This window comes from Triturus cristatus, chromosome 6 (assembly GCF_964204655.1).
Source record: "Triturus cristatus chromosome 6, aTriCri1.1, whole genome shotgun sequence".
In the NCBI taxonomy this organism is placed as follows: domain Eukaryota; kingdom Metazoa; phylum Chordata; class Amphibia; order Caudata; family Salamandridae; genus Triturus; species Triturus cristatus.
This window is the reverse complement of record NC_140589.1, coordinates 244,365,200-244,388,906: the sequence shown is the minus strand read 5'-3', so window position 1 is coordinate 244,388,906 and position 23,707 is coordinate 244,365,200. Positions and strand designations below refer to the sequence as shown.

Sequence of the window (23,707 nt, the reverse complement as noted above, 5' to 3'; positions counted from 1 at the left end):
AGGTTTACGTCCTCTTCTCGAAGGGAACAACATTAATGGCGAATATTGAGCCAAAAAGTGGATTGTAATGTTCTCAAAATGGAAAAATTGTCCTGTGGTTGAATTTGAGGCAATAAAAGACAGATTGGCATCCAGCAAACATTAAGCTTACCTTGCATGCAGATAATAATAGGATTTGGGCTCAAGAGGATGATGGAACCGAATACATGAATGGAGTCTGATAACTTAAAATCAGAACTTGAAAAGAATCAGGGTGGATTTAGAATATGGCAGATGTGTTACATTAACCAAAAAACAGCAGATGTCACGACTGATGGGCTACTATTACATCACAGTTGATACTTTGCAGGTAAGTATATCGAAGTTCTCATATAGGATGTAAGTACTTATAGGGTTGTGTGTGTGTGTGTGTATGTATATATATATATATATATATATCACGAACAACACTCCTTCCACTTCTACCAAGACCTCGGCAGCGAAGAAAGAGATACGAACCACTTCTTTTTTCAGGCAAGTTGTTTATTTGAAACCTAGCAGCAGTCAACAGATGACGCGTTTCGGGCTAAGGCGCCCTTGTTCACATAAAGGTTGCAAATGGATTTCGCCATTTTTAAATGATATGCCCTTCCCACCAAAGTCACATGTTCCAAAAGTTAATGAAGAACATAGTGAACAGACTACATAAATATAACCAATGCAATGAATACATATTGGCAATTTATAAATGAAAATTTTTTCCCTGGATAAATCCATACACGTTTATAAACAGTGCGAAATTCATTATAACTGCATAAATGCATGTAATCATTGATAGAATTACTACTTTGGGAAGGAAGTGTGCAAAAAAAGATAAAGTGCATAGCAGAGCTTAATTGAAGAATTATTTTACACATGTACCATGTGCAAATTAATGTGATTTATAGTGCAATAAAATATTTTGAAAAAATATATATATATATTTTGACAAACATTACTTACAAAATGGCTACAAGAAAATATACAAATGAGATATACATTTTAGCATTTTGTTTCTTCCCGTAACCACTAGTTTCACCAATACTTGCTAAATTAAACAATAAATTATTTAGAACCAAGTCACAAAACAAACTCAAAGAATCTGTACGGTATAAAACACATTTCTCCGGGTAACATACAGATTACATATTCATAAACATGTGTACATATCTTCGGTGTTATTCAGACCATTTGGGCATTTGCTATCGAAGTTAAGAATAAATTTAGTTTCTAATCTCCTAAGCAAAGCCTCTCTGTTCCCTCCTCTGCGTGGTTTAGGGACAGCAGCTACCACATAGTATTTTAAACAAGATAAATTGTTACCATGCACTTGTTTGAAGTGGCGTGCCACTGGGTAATTGGGATCACTATGCAAGATGGCACGTAGATGCTGAAGGATTCTCTCATGTACCTGTAGTTTGGTACTCCCGATGTAGTTGAGTCCACAGGTACAAGTGAGAACATAAACTGCAAAATCAGTTTTGCAGTTATAGTTTCCCATTATCTTGTGTGGTGTATATATATATATATTCACTGAAAAAACCATAGGTTTCAGGGGCGTTATAGTTAGGAATTGGCATTTAAAAAACCTTTGAAATTCACTGAAAAAACCATAGGTTTCAGGAGCGTTATAGTTAGCTGGACATTTCCCTCGTACAAAACCCTAGAAATTCCCCCGTTATAGTTAGTTCAGCTAACTATAACTCGCGCCCCCGCAATGCACTGCTGATGACGTCACATATTACATCACTCATGACATGGTCAGTGACATGGCCTTGGGGGTCCTTGTGGGACCCCCTGAGCAGGCCTAGGGGGTCAGGGTGTTTCTACCCTGCCCCCTTGTCGCGTTTTGCGTCTTTGTTTTTGTGTTTTCTTGTGCCTCTGATCTACCGAGGCACAAGATGGCTGCCAACACTTCCTGATTCAGAGTGTTGGCAGCCAATTAGCATTCAGCGCGTGCTCGGGAGGATTCGGGGAGGGTGCGGGGAGGATCCGCGGATCCTCCTCGCTTGCCATAGATATCACTAACTTTTAACTCAAATTTTCTCAGGAACTACTGAAAGGATTTACACCATTTAAGCAAAAGGCACAAGTCCAAACTGAGGACTACCTCTTTGCCAAATTTGGTGTCATTCCGTTCAGCGGTTCGGGCTGTAGCTGCGACAACAGATCCTATGGGAAATTGCATGGGGAAAACGCGTTTTGGGACCCCCCTTTTTTCTCGGCCCCCGCTTGATGGATCACCGCAAAACTTTCAGGGTAGCAGCGGAGCGGAGCTGGCCAAAAGTTTGGAGAATTCGTCAATCGGCGCCAAAGATATTCCCAATAGAATGTTGCGGATTTCCTATGGAAAATAGGTCCTAACTATCTACTGGCGACCGCCAGTAGATAATATATAAATATATAGATAGATAGATAGATAGATAGATAGATAGATAGATAGATAGATGTTCACTGGAAAAAACATAGGTTTTAGGGAAAGTTATAGTTAGTTGGACATTTCACTCGTACAAAACCATAGAAATTCCCCCGTTATAGTTAGTTCATCTAACTATAACTCGCACCCCCGCAATGTAGCCGCCATCCCCAGGTCGATTTTGACCCCCATGTACCCCATCCTCTGTGGCCCAGCCATGTCTCACTGGGTGCTTTGGTCCCACCCAAGGCACCCAGTCTGCATGTTGGGGACTACGGGGTAAGCCAGCAAGCAGGAGCTGTCAATCAAGCAAACAGCTATGTAACAGGGGTGGGCCCTCCATTACATTGCAGGAGCTATGTTATGTATGTATGCGTGTGTGTGTGTGTGTGTGTGTGTGTGTATATATATTCACTTAAAAAACCATAGGTTTCACACAGGTTATCGTTAGGTGGACATTTCACTCGTAAAAAACCAATGAAATTCCACCGTTATAGTTAGTTCAGATAACTATAACTCGCACGCCCGCAATCCACTGCTCATGACGTCACATATTACATCACTCATGACATGGTCAGTGGCATCACTCATGACATCACTGATGACATCATCCTTCTGATAGAGTGGCGGTCGCGCGAGTTATAGTTATCTGAACTAACTAGAAGGGTGGAATTTCATTGGTTTTTTACGAGTGAAATGTCCACCTAACTATAACCTGTGTGAAACCTATGGTTTAAGTGAATTTGCAAGGTTCTTTTAAATGCTAATTCCTAACTATAACGTGTGGGAAACATATGGTTTTTTTAAGTGAATTTGTACGGTTTTTTAAATGCTAAGTTATGTATTTATTAATATATATATATTTTTTAAGGTTTTTCACCGTGCGCGCACCGTGTGCGCACGGTGCACGCACCCCGCGTAAAATGTTATTTTCACCCTTGGGGGTCCTTCTGTGACCCCCTGACAAAGGCTAGGGGGTAAGGAACTCTCTTCCCTGCCCCCTTTTCACGTTTTCCACCTTTTTTCCACCTTTCCTTTTCAGTGCGACAGACAAAATGGCGGCCGACACGTCCTGATTTCGACCGATTCGAATGTTGACTGACATCTAACAACCAATCAGAATTACGCTTGTGCACGTTAGGGTGCGCACACGGTGCACGCTTATAGATATTTATATGCTTTTAAATGCAATTTTCTCAGGAAATACTGAACAGATTGACTCCAGATATGCAAAAGGCACTTCCCTGACCTGAGGACTACCTCTTTGCCAAATTTCAAGTAATTCTGTTCAGTCGTTCGGGCTGTACCTTCGACTAAAGGTCCTATGGGAAAATGCATGGTGAAAACGCGTTTTGGGACCCCCTTTTTTTCTCGGCCCCCGCTTGACGAATCACCCCGAGACTTTCAGGGTAGGAGCTGAGCGGAGCGCCCCATTAGTTTTGAAAATTTCGCGAGGATTTGTCAACCAGTGCCAAAGTTATTCAAAATAGAATTTTCAGATTTCCTATGGAAACACGGTCCTAACTATAACTATCTACTGGCGACCGCCAGTAATATATATATATATATATATATATATATATATATATATATATTTTATTTATTTATTTATTTATTTATTTTCTTGTACTGGCGCTTGCCAGTTAGTTAGGACCATGTTTCCATAGAAGAAGCATTTTTGACTTGCCTCTATCTTTGGCGCTGTTCGAAGAATCTTCACAAACTTTTCCAAAAGAAGTACCCCGGTGATTTTAGTTATGCATGAAAGCTTCAGGGTGATCCGTCCATCAGGATCTGAGAAAAGGGGGCGGGGGTAAAAAAAAACGGTGTTTATCGGTAATTCCCATGGAGTCTTTAGACACGCCTGCAAGCTGAACCACTGGACAGAATTACACCGAATTTGGGAAAAAGGTGGCTTTTGGTTTGCAGATTAAGCTTTTTGGTATTTGGTGTAAATCCATTCAATAGTTTGTTAGAAATTAAAGGAAATCCAAATTTGCATATATATGGTCTGGAAGCCTTCACGAATAATGACTAGGTCAGGCAGAGATCTGCAGAGTTATGATTGGCTGCCAAGACTTCAACCATGAACTGTTGGCAGCCCTCTTAGGACTTGGCTTGAGCCAAGTGCTTATCCCCTTGCCTTGGTCCTGGGGCCCCAGCGGCCCCAACAGAACAAAAAAAGCTATATTTGCATTCAATTCACGGTGAAAATTGCGCATATCATGGTGGAAAAACAAAACAAAAGCGTGTTCTCCCGCACTTGTTTTTAATATTGCCCCCGGATTGGCTAGGTCTCAGTGGCATGTGTAGTTTTAATGTTTTAGGGGGGACACAGGGGACCCCACAGCTTATTTATGCACCGAGGACCACCCTCTCCCCAGGACTCATGTTTATATTATTGCAGGGGGTGGCACGCAGATCCCAGCGTGCCCTGGGATCACCCCCTCAGACCTTTTTAAGTTTCAAAATAGATAGGGGGCTGCGTGGACCCCTGGGTCCTGGGGACCACTACCTCTGCAGGGCTGGCCTGTGCACAAGAAAGGAGGGGGGGCCATGTGGAGCCATATATGGCCCTGGGGACTGTCACCCTCAGGGCCAGCTCCTGCAATGTTACGGGGGGCCCACCCCTGTTACATAGCTGTTTGCTTGATTGACAGCTCCTGCTTGCTGGTTTGAGGCTTACCCCATAGTCTCCAACATGCAGACTGGGTGCCTTGGGTGGTACCAAGGCACCCAGTGAGACGTGGCTGGGCCACAGAGGATGGGGTACATGGGGTAAAAATCGACCTGGGGAGGGCGGCTGCGCAGCCCTCCTCTCCCATTTAAATGTTGCTGGGCCCCAGGGGATGGGGTGCCCATGGCCAAAATCAGCGAGGAGATGCTTTGTGTCCCCCCCCCCCCCCCCACCCGATTGCGTTTTTTCCAGGCTCCAGGAGGATGGGGTCCCCGGAGCAGAAATCAGGCAGCAGAGGTGGTCTGCTCAGTCTGGTGAGATCAGAGTCCATGGTTCTCCCTTAAAATTGCTACAAGTATTCAAATGTACAAATCACTTGGAAGCTTCGCAGTTTGGCCCCGCCCACTTTAGTAGTATGCAAAGGTCTTCCTGCCTTTTGCCAGGATGATGTACAGCTTAACAAATGCCCCCCCCCAACGTGTTTCCCACCAATTTTGATGGGGCTTTGTTGATGCTTAGGAAAATGAGGACATGTCCACCAAACAAAGATTGCTTCATGTAGTTTAGAAGAAAGACCCTTGTTTGTAGTCTTGTTGTCTTCTCTACAGGAGGATTTATTTAAAGACATACAGACTCACCAGAAACAATTGCGTTGCCAAAATGCAGACAAGGTCACTTTTGACATTTCCTCATGCTTCATTACGTAGCTGTAGTGCAGAATACGTACTGGACATTTACCCAAGGAGGTAGCGTTTAGTAATAAACCAGTAAAAAGTACTCCACTTGGGTAGATATTTTGTGCAAGACTGTGGAGTCTTGTTGGATTAAGTCACAGGTGTGGTTTCTTTGTGGGCAGTCACTCAAACAGCTTCTTATATTCCCACTCACTCACTCACTCACAGACACTCTCAGACACTGATACACCCACTGACAAACCCACTCAGACACTTACACACCCACTCACAGACCCTCTCACACGCCCACGACTGTGCCATGGCTTCTCTCGATCTCGCTCTGTTTCAATATGGCCGCCAATGTTGTTGAATCCAACTGCCTCTTTATTCTGAGCCCTTTTTCTGTGTCCTAATCTTGCGTATTCCCGCGAGACTTTAGACTCCCGGTGATGGAATTGGCTCCACCACATTTAAAAACCCCGGATCATTAAGCTCTGATCCCTTGTGGTACCCAGGCTCAACATTGCCGCCACATTCTCGTCCGAGTATCGTGTTTATTTAAGGTAAGACACCCCTCGCCTCAGTCTAGTTGCTTAACTGTCCTTAAATTAGTGCACGCTGTGTTCGGGCGTTTAAAACCCATCTGCTTGACTAGCACGTCTCTGAGTCCCGGTTGCCGCTGTGTACGTTTGAGCGATGCACCGATGTACGGACCTTGTCTTTAAGCCTCTGAGCATTTTTCTGTTATAAGGAACAGCTTCAGCTTCTTTTGTCCTACTTTTGATTGCGCTGTACTGCCTCCCCCCCCCCCCCCGTGACAGCCTTGTATATTATTTGAAATAGATCCTTCTTTTCTTCTCCTTTAGACTGTGCATCCTATGGCCGGGTTTGAGATCTTTCCCACTTTCATCTGTGTAGACGCTAATGCGATGACCAATTTGCGAAGTGCATAAGCTCGCCGCCCCGCCTGACGGCGGCCCTTTCTGTCTGGTAAGCACTTTGCCCACGGTAGTCAGCCTGACGTATAGCAGCGCTTGACCTTGTGTCAGCTGACCTTATTCTTTATTATTGCCAATTTCCCCACAGGAACAATCTTTTGTGTGGTCCTGGTTCCCCCTTTAAAACACACACCCTTTTTTCAAGGTGAATGACCCCTGATGTCTTAAATCCTTGACCAGCAGTCCTCTTCTGGCCGTCTCCTAAAATCACAACCTATCGGATCTAGTTTTGGGTAAGCCGTTCCAACTATTTGTATCTACTTGTTAGCTGTAGCTTTCTTTCTCATCTGTACCCATTTCCCCTTTTGACTGTTTTTATCGCCCTTCTGGTTATATCACCCTTTCATTCTCTCTTTTTTCTATAGAACTGATGTGCTTTTCTATTTGATGCCTATTTATTGCTTTCCCAACACTTCCCTGAAGAGAAGATTTGAACTAAGCAGACTTGATTGAAAGGTATTGTCCTCTTGGCACTTATCTAACCTGGTTTAGATTTTTCGTTCCATTGAGTTCTCCCAGCATTTCCATCTTTCATTATTTCTTGGTGATTGGCTGGTTATATCTACACCCCCTTCTTTTGATATCCTCCTTCGTGTATCACTGGTGTTCCTCTGTTTTTCCTGGGTATTTTGATTGTTACTACTCTATCTTGACTCTAATGCTTTGGGTGCACTTCGGTCTCATCCATCTTTAAGCAACCCTCCAGTTTGGTTTTCGGTTATCTAATTATTATATTTTTTATCATTGAACCTGGGCCTCCCTGACTCGTACCCCAGAATTTATTCCTTAGCTCCCCCTCTGACTTTAGCTCCTCATTGTACCCTAGAGAGTGCTGAAGGAGATCCCTTGATGAGAAATTATTTTGAATAGAATGTTTTTCCCAAAAAAAACTTTTTTATTCGTTGATGTGTTTTCCTTTTCTTACGATAGCATAACAGGTCTCTCATGTGTTGTCCCACACGCCTTCCATCATCTTTGCCCTGATGAAGGTGTAGCCTTGTATGGGCAAACACCGAAACGTGCGTTGGCTTTTGTCTTCTCGTGCCCATCAGAAGACTCCATCTGCCCCTATGAACTGGGAGCGCACGAGCCTGTTTGAATTGTTATCCTGCTAAATTCATCTAGTGTTGATGTCATTTTTAAATCGTACTTGAAATTAATGTGTACAATGTTTGTATTTTTGGCTGTTTTGTCCTATATATGAGTATGATGTTTGAATGAATGAGCGTTTTCCGTTTGTTCTTTGTGTGGGACTTCTGTTATTGTGTTAACCCCTTCGGTGCTCATGACGGAACGGTTCCGTCATGAGCCACGGTTGAGCTGTGCTCATGACGGAACCGTTCCGTCATGACCACGCCCGCGCAAGATTCCGTCAGCACAGCGGCGGAATCTGCGCAGCATGGAAGGGGTTAAATTGAATGTATGCTATATTGTTTATCCTTTATGCAAAGAATACCATTTTTTTTTATTATTGTCACTGAAATAAACTGTGTTTGTTATATTCTTTTTGTCTTTTTTACCTATCCGAGTCTGTTCTGGCCCTTGGCTTTTTTCTATACACCTGACCCATGTATTTGGGCATAGTGATATCAGTTTAGTGTAGACAGTAGGTTCGGTTTCTTTTCCCTGCCTCTCACACGCCCACTCACAGATGCACACAGACACTCTCACACCCACTTACAGAACTGCTCAGACACTCCCATTCAGACACTCATGCACCCACTCACAAATCCACTGAGAGGCTCATGCACTCTTGTACAGACTGACTCACACTCACGGGCCCACTCAGATACTCTGACACCCACTCACAGACCCACTCAGACACTCATGTACCCACTCACAGACCCACTGAGAAACCAACACCCACTCACAGGCAAACTCAGATACCCACCCATGCACCCACTTATGCAGCCACACCCAGACTCTTCCACACACTCACAGTCTCACTCAGACACTCATGCACTCACTCTCAAAGATTACAGTTAGGAAATAAAAAATTTAAATTCTTGGAAATTTGCATAAAAAGCAAAAGTTTACAGGGACGTTATTGTTCGGAAGTAATCTTAAAAGAAAATAGAAATTCACTGAAAAAGCAAAGGTTACAGGGAAGTTATAGTCCGGGCCGGACTGAGAACGCAAACCAGCCCTGGCAAGTAAGTCGGGCCGGCCGGGTGGTGGCGTAAGTGGATGGTGCTGGTAGGAAACCAGGCTGCTGCTTTTGTTATAGGGGGCCGATATTGCAGCACTGCTGCTAAACTGTCCCCAGTAACAAAAATGGCCCCCACCGGGAAAACGCCGGGTGCCCGCTACAGCCAGTCCGGCCCTAGTTGGGAAATAGAAATTCACTGGAAAAAAAAAATGACAAGGACGTTCTAGTTGGGCTCAGATTTCACTCATACAAAACATTTGAAATTCAGCAGCTCTAGTTACATGAGCTAACTAACCTATGCCCCCACAATGCACTGCTTATGACCTCATATATTACATCACTCATGACATGGTCAATGGCCTGTCTGTGGGCATACACTCCTCTCCATATTATGGTGGCTGCAAAGATTAAATGAGGGAGAAGATGATGTTTTCACTGTGCAGGCCGGAAGACTGTTTACAACTGATTCTAAAGGAATAAGACCATGTCTGAAAAGAGCATGATTATTCAGTACTAATGCATATGTATAGACACTGACCTTAAAGACCATACCCAGTCAGTACGCTTTTTTCTTACAGCTCCGCTTAATTGAACTGCAGAGTGGCCCAGGGATCTTCTCTATCCCCCCCCCCCCCCACTTCAATCTTTATATCTCTCCCTTGATAAACACTCTCCAGCAGAAGAAAGCTACAATTACGCTGATGACATGCAGTTGATCTTTACCATCGATGATGCATTCGACTCAAAGGAGTTCTTCCAGAACACCATGTTACATATCAGAGTCTAGATGAATATCAATCAGTTAAACTCCACTCTGATAATACCAAGATTGTCATAACTAACAACAAGATAAGCCATGGAATCCCACTTATTGGCTAACAGTGATAGGCTACCCCCCCACGTCCAAAGACAGCTGTAAAAGGTCTAGGTTTTCAAATTGATGAGAATCTGTCCATGAAACCCCAGATAAGTACTGTAACGTCCTCATGTTTCTTCCAACTGAGGAAAATTAGGAAATTCTTCTCAATGGAAGCAACTATCCAAATCATCATTGCACTATTTACACCAAGATTGGAAGACTAGACTTGAGAGGTCCTAGGTATAATTCCTGGGTTTAGAATTCAGGATTAGGTCTTGATTTTGAAAGCTGGCCCGTCGTCCTTTTTTTTTTTTTTTTTTTTTTAACGACTCGCCGATCGCTTGCTTGTTTATTAGTTCGGATGGTCTCGAAAAGGGCTAAGTCAATTCCTATCCTTTTCTTATTAGTGGGTAACGTAATATGAATTCCAGTTTTTTTTTCCTTTTTCCTTTTTCCTGCTGTTGATTTTTTTCTCTTAGATATATTGGTTCGAAAATGTGTATAATATGGTATTCTTTTTTTGTAATGATGAATAAATAATTGATGGTGAAAATAAAAAATTAAAATAAAAATAAATTAAAAAAAGAATTGTCTGCAAACGCCCTCTACCTGGGACTCCCTAAAGACCCTCAACTATAGACTTTAAATTGCACAAAATCAGGAGCAAGAATTTTTTTCCAACAACCAAGACACTGCCATGTTAAGCCTCTGATGAAGAAGCTACACTGGCTCCCGGTGGTTTAACTGATCATATTTAAAACGGGCTGTATCATCTTCGGATCACTCCACAACAAAAGTCCAAAGTACATATCTGCAAGAATCCAGAGATACGTGTCCCGAAGCGCAACCCCAGGTCAGCCCAAATGGACCTCTTAATGGTTCCGAGGTTTAAACGAAAGAAGTCGGGAGGAACAAGTTTGCAGTTCAAGGTCCCCAGGTCTGGAATGCACTCCTACCTCCAATCAGACTAGCAGAAAACTACATGTGCTTCAGAAAAGGGCTGAAAACATGGCTATTCTTACAAGCATATAGCTAAAGAACCTGACTAGATGATGGCCTCTTAATCCAGCGCCAAGAAACCTGTCGGTGAACGTGCACTATATAAATTGAATATAACATAACTGATATATCAGAGTAATGTGTGCATGTGTTTTTAGTGATACACAGTTGTGAACGTGTGTTGCTGTTTTGGACGTGAGGTCTGGTTGGTGAGGGCTGGCAGCAGCACGGCACATCCCCACGCTTGAATGGCACATTCCTGTTGCCAGTTGAAGAGGAATTAAAAGCGTTTTGTACAATAAAGCAGCTGTGTAAGGGCATTTCCAGCTGCGTTACTCGGCAGCGACGTTGTATAGTAGCTGATGACAGCCCGTGAAAACGAGCGTGCACGTGACGCTTGGCGGCCAGCCTGTTTGCCCCAGTGGGGAAATCTGCCGAGATTATTGCCTCGTCGCCAGCAAGTGATGCAAAGAGGTGTCTGATGTAGAAGCAACGGCGATAAGACTGTGATATACCGCATCGCCTTGGGGCTAGGAACTGTAGTTCTCGTCGGGGAAGACAAATTAGATCGGATAAAGATTTGTGTGGGATTTGTAAACATGTTGAATGGAAGCGAATGATGGAGGGCATGCCACAGCGGTGAACAATATGACGCTTAGTCTTTCGCTTCTCGCCAATAGCGTTGGGAGATTAAGGGGGGAGAGGGGGCCAAGCCGACACCAAACTCCTTTATTGTGTGTGAAAAAGGCCGCTTTATTGAAACAGGTGCATATCACAATTTAACTCCTTGGCCACTGCCTTACAAAACTAACGCCTCGCTATACAATAACCTCCTGACCCCTTGTGTTTTCCCCCCACCCCTACGATCCCCACATCATTTCCCCCATCCCCCAAAATACAACATAACATTCCATAACCAACATATAACCCAATCCTACACCATGTAACCTTTCCCAACTCCCAAACTCCCCTGACCGTAACCCCTACCTGCCTTTAGTGCAACTGTAACTAACCAACCTCTAATCTAAACTTATCCAACCTGTCTACCCTTTACCTGTCCCTGGACCCACATTACCAAACCTCTAACAACAAACTCTAGCCAATCCCGGCCAACTGTCAACCACCCCGCTTGCACCTGCTCCAAGCGACAATACATCCAACAGCCCCTATGTACCTGTTCCAACAAATGCTGCCCCCAAAACCCGCAAAAGTGCAGACCCAAAACCCCTTGAAACAATCCCCCTAAAACCCCTCTAACCATAGGGAGGGTGGGTGGGGAAAAACTTTAACTAGCGCACCCAGCCACCAGGTCACCAAGCCTAAAATGGTGGCTGGGAATCGCGCGTTTTGTATATATACCCCTTGGGCTACTACCCCTGGATTTGGGCTACATTTGGGCTATCCTTCAAATGTAGCCCAATTATTTACAAAATGGCCGTTCGGCCACGCCCCCCTCTCCCCCCTCCCAACCTGCCCGGGCGGCAGACCTCGCGGTGCTCGGCTGCCCCCCAGGCTCCCATTGGGAGATTAAGGGGGGAGAGGGGGCCAAGCCGACACCAAACTCCTTTATTGTGTGTGAAAAAGGCCGCTTTATTGAAACAGGTGCATATCACAATTTAACTCCTTGGCCACTGCCTTACAAAACTAACGCCTCGCTATACAATAACCTCCTGACCCCTTGTGTTTTCCCCCCACCCCTACGATCCCCACATCATTTCCCCCATCCCCCAAAATACAACATAACATTCCATAACCAACATATAACCCAATCCTACACCATGTAACCTTTCCCAACTCCCAAACTCCCCTGACCGTAACCCCTACCTGCCTTTAGTGCAACTGTAACTAACCAACCTCTAATCTAAACTTATCCAACCTGTCTACCCTTTACCTGTCCCTGGACCCACATTACCAAACCTCTAACAACAAACTCTAGCCAATCCCGGCCAACTGTCAACCACCCCGCCACCCAGGAAAAGGGGGGAAGTGTCGGCGACTGCGCCTCTTCCTCCCCTTTTTCTGCCCCCCCACGCCCCGCGACCCCGCATGACCTAACGCCTATAAACTCCCAACAGACGCGCCAACACTTCTCTCAACTCCAAAAGATACAGATCCATTCCCATCCTGGACAAGTGCACCCCGTCATCCCTGAACATCTCCCGCGCATCGTATCGAATGTCCCCGTGTGCCACGCGGTCAATCCCCAAATGCCGACAAAACCTCACCATCTCCGTATTAAGTTTCCGTCGCGCCTTATCTACCGCACCTGGGTTCACCGCCCCCCTCCAACTCCTCCGGGGGACAAACTCCGTCCACACCATCGAACAACCCGCCCAGCTCTCTTTGATCAAAGCCAGATCCTTCTTCATCGCCCGCATTAGGGCCAAACCAGTCTCCCTTACCATGTCGTTCTCCCCCAAATGAAGAACCAATACATCTGGGCACCGACCCGCCCTTAAGATCCCATTCAACACGGGCACCAGTTCCTTCCAACGCATCCCCCCCTACCCCTCCACCCCACAGAGAAAACGTCTTTATTAAAACCCAACTGTTCCCCAAAGTAACTCTCCTGCGCCTGCAATTGGGCCCTCCTCACGAACGAATGCCCCACAATCCAGATAGACATTTCTCGGGCCAGGGGTCCCATAACCGAACCTGAAAAGAAAAACAAGAATGAAAACCTAACCACAACCTCTGAAAAATTTCACTGTCCTGTGTAAAGTCCCTCTTTTGCCTGTTTTACAGTGGCCCCCCACCCCCCGGCTCGCTGCGCACATAACGCTGGTAGCAATTTGAAGACCATCTTCCCAACTTCATGATTTCGCCCCTGTCCCAGCCCCTCGCATGCGCCTCCGACGCTGCCCCGATGCGAAACGAGTGCGTGCCAAAACCCTTTTCCTCGACCCCCAGCGTCCTAAGTGCTTTCCTCAGTACTGCCAGCAATTGTGAAGCTTTAACGCCTCGCCCCTGCTGATGGGAGAAGACCAGTCCCCCCAGACCCCCAGCGCACGCCCTCCACCGCATACCCCAGCGGAACGGACACACCCCCGTGGATCGCCCTTTCCTCAACGTAACCCACTTCCCTCGACTCTTCTGGTCAGTCTTTGCCTTTCGCAGCCAAATGCTCACCACCCGATCCCCAAATGATACTTCCTCCCAGGTCAAACCCCGGTCCGCTTTCGACCCCAGCAGCTCTGATACCCGAAACGCCCCAAAAAACATCCAAGACATGAGTGTGGCGAACAGCAAGGCCTCCCTACCGTCCCAGCACACCGCTGGCAGAACCCCCATCACCCTACCTAAGAGTTCCCATGACAGAGGCCTCCGCACTTTGGCCACTCTCCCACATTCCCGCGCCCAGCCTTCCAAAATCCGCGTCCCCAGCTCCCCCGCGGATGGCGCATAACCCCACAACAGTTTGCCGATGAACGCAACCCCCGCCAACTTGCCCACTATCGTCACCCTTGTCAAACCCCTCTCCACCAAATCCAGAATAAATTGCACCACGTCCTCCCGTCTCTCCGCCTCATAAGCCCGCCATCTCGCCCCTGAGTGAACAAACTCCTCCCATGCCGCCCTGTATGCTATTTTCGTTGACCGCGCCAAAGAACCTAGAACCAATTGTAGCATCCGGTATTGCCTACTTCCCAGAGTTGGCTTGGCATCCTGGTCGGGTTCCCGTCCGCGTCCTTGGCGAGCCCACGGAATCTCCCCCACTGTGAACGAGACAAGGCATCCGCAATGTCATTGTCCACTCCTGGCACATGCACCGCGCGAAACGCAATATCATGCCTCAAACAACCCAGCACAAAAACCCGCAACAGCTTAAGCACCTGCGCATCCCTCGCCGACTGCCTGTTCACCACCTGTACCACTGCCATGTTGTCGATCCTGAACGTGACTTTTTTGTGGGCTAACAAAACCCCCCACAGTGTGACTGCCACCACTAAGGGAAAGAATTCCAAAAACGCGATGCTCCTGCCGCCCTCTAACCAGTCCTCGGGCCAGGGCTCCGCACACCATCTCCCCTGCCAATACAGACCAAATCCCTTGCTTCCCGCTGCATCCGAGAAAATCTGTACGTCCCATACCATGTCCACCTCCCTCATCAAAGGCACCCCATTGAACTGGTGCAGGAAAAACTGCCACATGCGCAAGTCCTCTCTCACCCCTGCTGACAACCTCACATGATGGTGCGGAGGCCTCTGCCCCTCCAGTGCGCGCCCCAGTCGCCTGCAGAAAGTCCGCCCTACTCTGACCACCCTACAAGCAAAATTGAGATGTCCCAGCAACACCTGTATGTCCCTGACCGTCACCTTCTGTCGTGCCAACACCTCGGTCAGCAAACTCAACATGTTCCGTTTCTTTTCCTCCGGGAGGCGCGCCTCCATACGTACCGAATCCAATTCAATACCAAGGAATGCCAGTGCCGTACTGGGGCCCTGCGTTTTTTCCGGGGCCAGCGGCACGCCCATGTCCCCCATGATCTCATGGAAGCTGTCCAGACCCTGCTGGCAGTCCGCGGAGTCTGAGGTGCCGACAAAGAAAAAGTCATCCAAATAATGTGTGACACCTTGGTGACCCGTTCGTTCCGTAAACAACCATTGTAGGAACGTGCTGAAGCATTCAAAGAGTGCGCAGGACATGGAGCAGCCCATCGGCAATGCCTTGTCCACATACCAGTGACCGCCGAATTGTATGCCTAACAGATCCCAGTCATCTGGATGCACTGGCAGCAACCGGAAAGCTGACTTAATGTCGCACTTTGCCATCTGTGCCGCTGCGCCCGCGGACACCACCAGTGCCATGGCCACGTCAACCGATGAATATGACACAGTGGCCGCGCTGTCCGCAATAAAATCATTGACCGACCCACCTTCTGGCCATGACAAATGCTGAATGAGGCGAAACTGTCCCCCCTCCTTTTTAGGCACCACCCCAATGGGTGACACAATCAAATTGGGCAGAGGCCACTCGCAAAATGGTCCCGCCATGCGGCCTTCCCGTACCTCCTTGTCTAGTTTTGCCTGTACTACTTGCGGATGCTCCCTCGCTGATCGCAAATTATCTGCCCATCTCCGAACCCTCGGCCCCTCGTACCCCAATCTGAACCCCTCTTGAAACCCCAATCTCAGTGTTTCCGCCGCCGCCCTGTCCGGATAGGCCCCCAGCGCCCCCACCAGCTGCTCTACCCTAACCGGAGTACGAGCCCTTCGCCCCAGCCCCCTTCGCCCCCCTCCCTCCTCCTCCCTGCTGTGACTGCTGCTGAGCTCCAGCCTTAGGGGCTCCCGCCTGCCAATGCTGCCCGCTCTGGCCCGGACCTTGCGTCCCCCAACACTTGACCAGCGGATGGCGCTTGCCGCAGCTCGAGCATTCGTGCCTAAACTTACAATATTCTCTCGTGCATAGTCCTTTGTTAAAGTCCCAGCAAGCCCCTTTATCTCCTGTCGTCCCTCTGCCAGCTCCCCCCACCCCCCCGCGGGTGGGACCCCCTCGAAAGGGCTGGTACACGAGCGGCAGCCCGCTGGCTGTAAATATAGTCTTTCCCGACCCCGCCAGGCCCATGGTATGCTGCCAGAGATCCGTATCCAACTCTCCCCATTTTGCCTCCGCATCCCATGCCATGCGCGCCCGGAATTCCTCATCATACTGAGCCCAGGCATATCCGCCCCCTGTAATCTGTGCCTTCCTAATTACGTCCATGTATTTAAACATGGCCACTGACCTCTCCGGAAACTTCTCGCAATACACGCTGGCATATATCAGAAAAGCCGCTGTCCAGTTTTCTATTGTCAGCGGCACCTTAGGCCTTTTTGCGAGCTCAAATTCCTCTTCCTTAGATCCCTCCTTCGCCCGGACCTCTCTGTGCAGGAGTTTAAGTATCTCCACATATTCCCCTTTCCAAATCCGTTCCTTCGTTGTCAACATCAAGTGCGCCCCCAAGGGCTTGGTCACTCCCATATATGGTAACCGTTTTACCTTCAATTCCTTACTTTCCAGTTTTGCCTCCTCTGCCTTTGCGTCCCCTGTCCCCTTCTCGCTTGTCCCCTCCTTCTTGGTCTGCCCGCTGTCACCCTGCCCTACTCCGTCCGTGCCCACAGCCACATCAACCACATACGCGCCTTTGCGCAGTCGTTCCCCAACCCCCCCCTCCACCCCCGCCCCCCCCACTCCTCTCGACACCATCCTTGGCCGCCCGAGCAAATGTGCATTACCTGGCGCCAGTGTCTCCGTCCGTCGCTCATCCCGACGTCCAGTCCTGGGAGCCGAGCTGCTTTCCCACCGTGATGTCCGACCCGTGGGCTGCGCCTGGCGTCGTGACACCTGTAAGAAACTAGTCACAACATTACTCGGCCCCCCGTCCCTACCGTCTCCCACCTCACGCAACTCCCCTTCCTCCATACTCTCCTCCTCATAGTCCAATTCCTCCTGTCCTGCACCCCCAGCGTTCCCCGCTGGACCTGCCACCTGCTGCTTAGGAAAACAAACAACATTCCTTTCGGTGCTCCTCCGTCGCTGCCCCCCGGGGCGCAGTAACCCCGTGGGTGTTGGGGCCGGCGAGCCCGTCTCGGGCCTACTTGTGCCAGCCGCGTCGGGATCCCTCGCCGGTACTGGGCACGCCGCCCGAGGCTCCACCCTCCCTTCTCCTTGGCGTCGCCAGGCCGCTCCCAGCCCTGCCAAGTCCGGTACCCCGCGCTGTTCCCGCTGCCTCTCCGCTACCTGCAAAGGAAAGGAATGGTCTGGTGTGCTGGGCCTACCTACCTTCCTCCTGCCATCCCATCCCCGCTTGCCAGCCCCCGACGACTCCGCGACCCACGCCTTACCCACCGCGCTCAAATCCGCCCCGTCGTCGTCCTCCCCCTCACCCTCGTCCCCGTCGCTCCACTCCCCCTGTCCACTCCATCTCACCCCGTGCCCGCTCGACTCCCCTCCGACCGCGCCACCCCCCCCACACCCCTCCCCCCTCCCTGCCGTCTCCCCCGCTCTGACGCCCCCAACCCCCGCCAACCCCTCTGCCCAGGACTCAAAGATATCCAGGCCTCCCCAGTCCCTCTCACTGCCCTCCGACTCGAATAGCACTGGGGATTCTCCCCCTGCTGCTTCCCCCTCCAGGGCCCCCCCTACCTGCTCCCACTCTCTGACAGTGCGCCCCCCCGCGCCCCTGCCCCTCTCCCAGGTGCTCGCGTCAAACCCCCCCCCGCCCCTCCCCGTTTCCCCCCCAGCCGCCACATGGCCCAGCGCGATCGCCACCCCACTGAAAGCCGCGCTCCCCCCCCTCCCCTGACCCCCCACCGTCTGGCTGACCGGTCGATCCGTGCCCGAGCCGCCTGCCCCCCCCCGCCCCCCCACACTCCCCAATACCGAGCCTTCCGACCAGGGGGCCGCGCGCCTCCGCGCTGACCCGGCCCCCGATATCCCCCCGCACTGCGCGCTCCCCCCGGGACCTTCCCCCAGCTCCTCGTCCTCCTCCACGTGTTCTCCCCGCCCCCGCGCGCTCCGCGATCCTCCCCGCGTCATCGTCAGGCCCTCCGCCGAGCAGCCTCTCGCCGTCGCCCTGGAAACGGACGCTCCCCGGCTTCCGGAGCGGCCCGCGTACGATCTAGGCCTCGCCTGGTAGGCGGCCGGAGCCTTCCCCCGTCGCGTCGCTCGTCCCCGCCCCCTCCCCAACTCCAGTCCCGTCTCGCTCCCCTCCTCCACACACGCTGACCCCGGGGCAGCGCTCCTGACATATGCGCTGCCCCTGTCACTCACCGCTCTCCTCAACGGACTCCCGGGTGGCGAACAAGCCGCGACGGCGGCCGCCACCCCCGCGGACGCGCGCCTCGCCGGGCGCTTCGTCCAATTGGCCTCCTGCACCAGCAAGTCCATCCTCCCCGCCTCGCTCAACAACCGAATAGCCTCCAGGACGCGATAGTCGCCGCAAGACATGCCGCCAGGTACGTGTCAAACTCCTTACTCACGCCTAATAATACACCAGAAAAACTTTAACTAGCGCACCCAGCCACCAGGTCACCAAGCCTAAAATGGTGGCTGGGAATCGCGCGTTTTGTATATATACCCCTTGGGCTACTACCCCTGGATTTGGGCTACATTTGGGCTATCCTTCAAATGTAGCCCAATTATTTACAAAATGGCCGTTCGGCCACGCCCCCCTCTCCCCCCTCCCAACCTGCCCGGGCGGCAGACCTCGCGGTGCTCGGCTGCCCCCCAGGCTCCCATTGGCGTCCTTGAGCTGTGCATTGCACCGTTGATATTTTAGGATTGCTCTGGGGTAGGGGGTTTCATCCCCTGGGCTGTGCATTCTTAAAGAGCTAGATTAAGCGTTTTATCTCCCTAACAATTGCATTAAAAATCCAGATGTTTACTCTCGGCTAACGTTGCAATGTACACTGATCATGCGCTTGTCATAATGCTGTCGGTGCAAGGTTTGTTCGAGCTGTTTGGATCCTGTGCACTCCCAGTAAAATGAACAGTCATACGAAAGTGTTCCCATATATTGTTTCTTCTGCACTTCTGCTTCTACTATCTGTTGCAAATAAAAAGTGAAACCATTAATAAGTGTAATAAACCTATCAAGGATGGCCAGCTGCTCTGGTCTTGTCCAGGATAATGACCCGCATCGCACTGATGTCAGCAGCGAGCCTTTAACTCACTGAGATAATTGCAGTGCTCTTTGTGGTGACTCTGAACAACAAGATGCTGAAAACCGGAATATCAGCTCACGAATCTGTCCAGGATAGGTTTTTGCTGCGCGCTCACTTTTGGAACGCAGAAAGGCAATTTGTCTAAGATCACGCATCGCCAGTATACGGCACTTGATGAAAGCAGGCATGTTTTCATGCCCATACCAACTTCCATTAATGTCTTTGGCGCCTCGCTGACATTGCTGGTGTACGTTGGGCCATCCCTCTGTTTCTGACGTCACAAGCAACCTCGAGTGTCCCTGCGGCTTTGTAGCCTGCTGGCCCCCGCACCTCCATGAAGCTCAACTCGGCTGGTAAACACATCCCGCCCTTATCAATGAGCTGATGTGCTCATCTAAATGCCCATCCAGGGGCTTCTTACGGAATCTTTCCACCAGGGCACACCTGTCTTGCTGCTTGTGCAGCATAAATGTACCCGATGGCAAGGTTGCGCAGCGAGTCAATACTTATCGAAACCCTGACAGCGCACCTAGGTCAGTAAAATGTTTATTATTAAATGTTATTTACCGCACTTTGGAAGTGCAAAAATGCTTCTTAAAAACGTATTATAAGAATAGCAGAATACTTTGAGACACCTAATACCATAACTGAAACCTAGCACAGTATTCTTTTTTCGGTGGTCTGGTATTAAATACCATGCAGAATCCGACTATAAATCAAAATTCATCCTTACTCAGAAATTAATATATAAACGTTCAGTTCATCTGATATGTAGCTGTTGTAATTTCCTCAAAGTTTTATTGCATTTGTCTGACGACCTAGTTCCTTGATCCTTCTCACCTTGCACAATACATGGCTCCATTCTCTTTAGAGGGAAATTAAAGTGTCGTTTGTTATGCAACAACAGCTCGAGCTCTCCGGTAACACGTGGATAATATTAATATAGCCTTATAGCCCGCCGTAGCGGGCTATACCGGCTGTTAAAGGCCCGCTGCAGCGTTAAAGGCCCGAGCTGAAGGCGAGGGACTTTAACAAAGCAGAGGGACTTTAAAAGCCGGTATAGCCCTGCTACGAAGGGCTATAAGGCTATTAGAACATTCTGCCACTAGAGGGCAGAATGTTCTACCAAAACAAAGCCCTTCAGGGAGCGCGAGGGGATTGAAATCCCCTCAGGCTCCCTGAAGTCTTTGTTCACAGCCAGAGCTGTGAACAAAGACACATTGGAATGTTGGAGCTCCGGGCTTATACCAGCCATTATAAGCCCGGAGCACTCCATTGTTTTCAATGGAGCTCCCAACATTCCAATGTTCTAATATCTGATTCGATCTGATAGTACAGTGCAGTCTGCCGACACCCCAACATTACCATCTGCAAACAGGAAGAGATTGCTCCGTTCAGTGTCCCCCAAACTTGAACAAAAGCTTTTCTCCCAAGCTATTCAAGTGGGCATAGTCTTCTTGAAGCTTACTTAGTAAAGTGCAAGGTCGGGGAATAACTCTTCTCTTCCACTATCTATCTTTTATGGAGCTCGTTTTAGCATGTCCTGTTTTGCATTCAGTTCACCTTGACTGATTGCATCGACTGCTGTTGCAAATCCATCTCTGACTAAAATTTAGTCAACAGCGGCTATTTTTTTTCATTTATGATTTGTATTATGCTACATCATGCGATAAAGCATACACTTTTGTAAAAGTATATGAACACTGCACAAGCTGGGATATCTAGTCTATCCGAAGGCTAGAGCAGAAAGATTGCACACATGCTGAGCTATCAAGCACCCTTACCGGTGCCGTTATGCAGTGCCATTTGCACAAATCACTCACTGCAAAAATAACTTTTGCACCAGCTTTGTTGTACAACAACTGCACCGTGCCACTCCGCGTCTTCTGTGCAGGGCACTGAATTTTTGGGTACCAGCCAAATACGATACCTACCTCGCCCACACTGGCATTATGTCACCGAATTTATAGGGCGCAACCTCAGTTACCTCTGGTCCCCGGCCAAACTCTCATTAGGTAACATCATAGTACATGACCTTAAGGTACCGTAGGCCTTAAAAAGTGGACAAAGTGTCGCAAAAATTCAGATTTTGAGTCCCTCATACCCCCCCCCCCCCCCCCCCCGCTCTCCCCGGCTGCCTTCAGTTACAACTCCTCTTTTGTTCAACGTTTTTTGTAAACCTGTGCAACCAATGCTGATAACTTTATTCTGAACCTATTTTTGCACTGCAACTCTTAAAATATTGTATGCTCCTGGGTCGAGATTCACAAACGTTTTTCTGTGACTTTACCTTGTACTACTCCTGGGTTACTCCTGAATTTCGGGAGTATCCAGAACCGCTCTTGTTTTACTCCAGCAATTCGAAAGTCACCCAGGAGTTCTTCAAGCGTAACTTGCATCTAGTCATTGGAAAATCTTTTTGAATCTGACCCGAGTGTCACTATTTCCATTTTGTAAATGGTGGTGAGCACAGCTCACCTAGTGTTTGATGCTGTGCAATGTGCACTCAGACCCCGCCCAATGCCATGGTCAAGCGGTGGAGAAAGGGCCCTCTTGAAAGAGGTCTCCTAGGGTGTGAGGTCTTCGGGCATAGGGGACCCGATAAATAACACTGTCTCATTCACGAGAACATAAGAAGTGAATTTTGGTTGCTCGGGGCAATAGGCCCTCGAGGCAAAGAGTGGTCCAAGGCCCCTCAGTTACCTGTTTCTGTTAAATGTAAAATGCTACGTTATTGGACTTGGGTCATCACCGAAACCACTGCAACTGGTGTTTTGCTGTTTAGTGGGGTAAATGTTACTTCTCCAGTATTGGGGTGTCTTTCATAGATTCACATGCTTGAATATTCCCCGTCATCGAAGTGGGAGTCCCACGGTACATAATATAGCAATATAGTAATAACATAAGCCTATTAGGCATAAAAGAAAGTAAAACCATAGAGTTTTCATGGATAGACAACTTGTCCCCTCTATAACATATTACTGTCGTTATGTTCTAGTCCAAATCCAGCCAATCAGGCGTCCGCACCCTCTAGAACCCTCTCCCTTGAGACTCAGGCTCTCAGATTTTCTACCGCACGTCGTGTGAAGGGAGTCTCCCTGAGCTTGCTCAGTTTTTCTTCTCATATTTCATCAGAAGATTGAATCATCATGTCTACTACCAAGAAATCCCTCTTCAGACCTTGTGGGAGTTGTGCTAAACTGAGACTTCATTCTGAAGATCCTCACAAGAAATGTATTTATTGTTTATGTCCTGAACATCAGGTAAAGGACTGTAAAATTTGTAGAACCTTCTCACAAAAAACTTTAAAAGATAGAGAAGGGCGTCTCCTTTTGTGGCTACAGAAGTTGAAGACTTCGGAGAATCCTCTTTCAGATGTGGAGAGTGTATCTTCCATTCAAACTGCTCCCTCTTTGAAAAGGTCCAGTGACTCTCAAAAGGTTTCTCCTAGACCTACAGTGGTGAAGAAACATCATGGGGAGAAGACTGCTACTCAACCTTCTACTTCAAGAGGGGTGATTCCCCCCCCCCCAGGAGTCTCTCTGTATCCTGTACGCCCCCGAGATCTGATTCTCAGGTATCTAAGACTCCATCTGCGCAGTTTTTACCTCTGAAACTGCCTCCCTCGTCGACGAGCTCATCAATGCTTCCTCCGTCGACGAGAGCTGCCGTCGTCGCATCTACATCGACGACTTCGGCATCTATGTCTATGAAGCAAACGATGATCATGTCGTCGGCGTCTTCACCGTCGACGTTGGTATCGGTTAAGGTGAGACCCATTTCATCGACGCTGCCTTTAACGTCGTCGTCGACGGCGATCAAGCATAAAAAGAAGCAGACGTCGTCGACGGGGGCTTCGTCGTCGACGGGGGCTTCGTCGTCGACGGGGGCTTCGTCGTCGACGGGGGCTTCGTCGTCGACGGGGGCTCCGTCGTCGACGGTGGTTCAACCACGAATTTCAGCATCGGCATCAACGGCTATGACTCCAACTCTGGACTTGCTACAGCTAGAGACTTCAGGCTCTCTGCTTCAGCGACGGCATTAGTCTCTGGATACCCTGATGCCACTTAAAACTCCTGTGCAGCCTCCTGAACTGCTTTTTTCATCTGATAATGAGGAATACGAGGATGATAGGTTTCGGGCTGCTCGCAGTCCTTCAGAACTTCTAATTAAATGTCAGGACTCAGATGATGATGAGGAGGACTTGCAACGAGATGATTTCTCAACTTATAACACGCATCCAGTTCAAGAACTTCCTATGGCACAATTGCC

General features: G+C 48.8%; 2 protein-coding genes across 4 annotated transcripts in view; one reads left to right on the top strand and one right to left on the bottom strand.

Annotated features, from left to right (window-relative positions):
* KLHL29 (kelch like family member 29) overlaps window positions 1–23,707 on the top strand; it is a 1,101,789-nt gene that overhangs the window by 51,690 nt on the left and 1,026,392 nt on the right. The window lies entirely within an intron of this gene.
* Window positions 13,316–17,665, bottom strand: LOC146816721 (uncharacterized). 2 transcript variants are annotated; one of them, XR_014962936.1, is made up of 2 exons: window positions 17,006–17,665; window positions 13,316–13,445 (listed from the first exon to the last, which is right to left on the bottom strand). XR_014962936.1 is itself a non-coding variant. In XM_085610610.1 (2 exons), the coding sequence occupies exons 1-2, from the start codon at window positions 17,190–17,192 to the stop codon at window positions 13,530–13,532; spliced, it is 1,164 nt and encodes a 387-aa protein (XP_085466736.1). In that variant the 5' UTR covers window positions 17,193–17,665; the 3' UTR covers window positions 13,326–13,529. The 2 variants fall into 2 exon arrangements, 1 of the variants encoding a protein (XP_085466736.1); XM_085610610.1 differs by having other exon boundaries at window positions 13,326–14,506.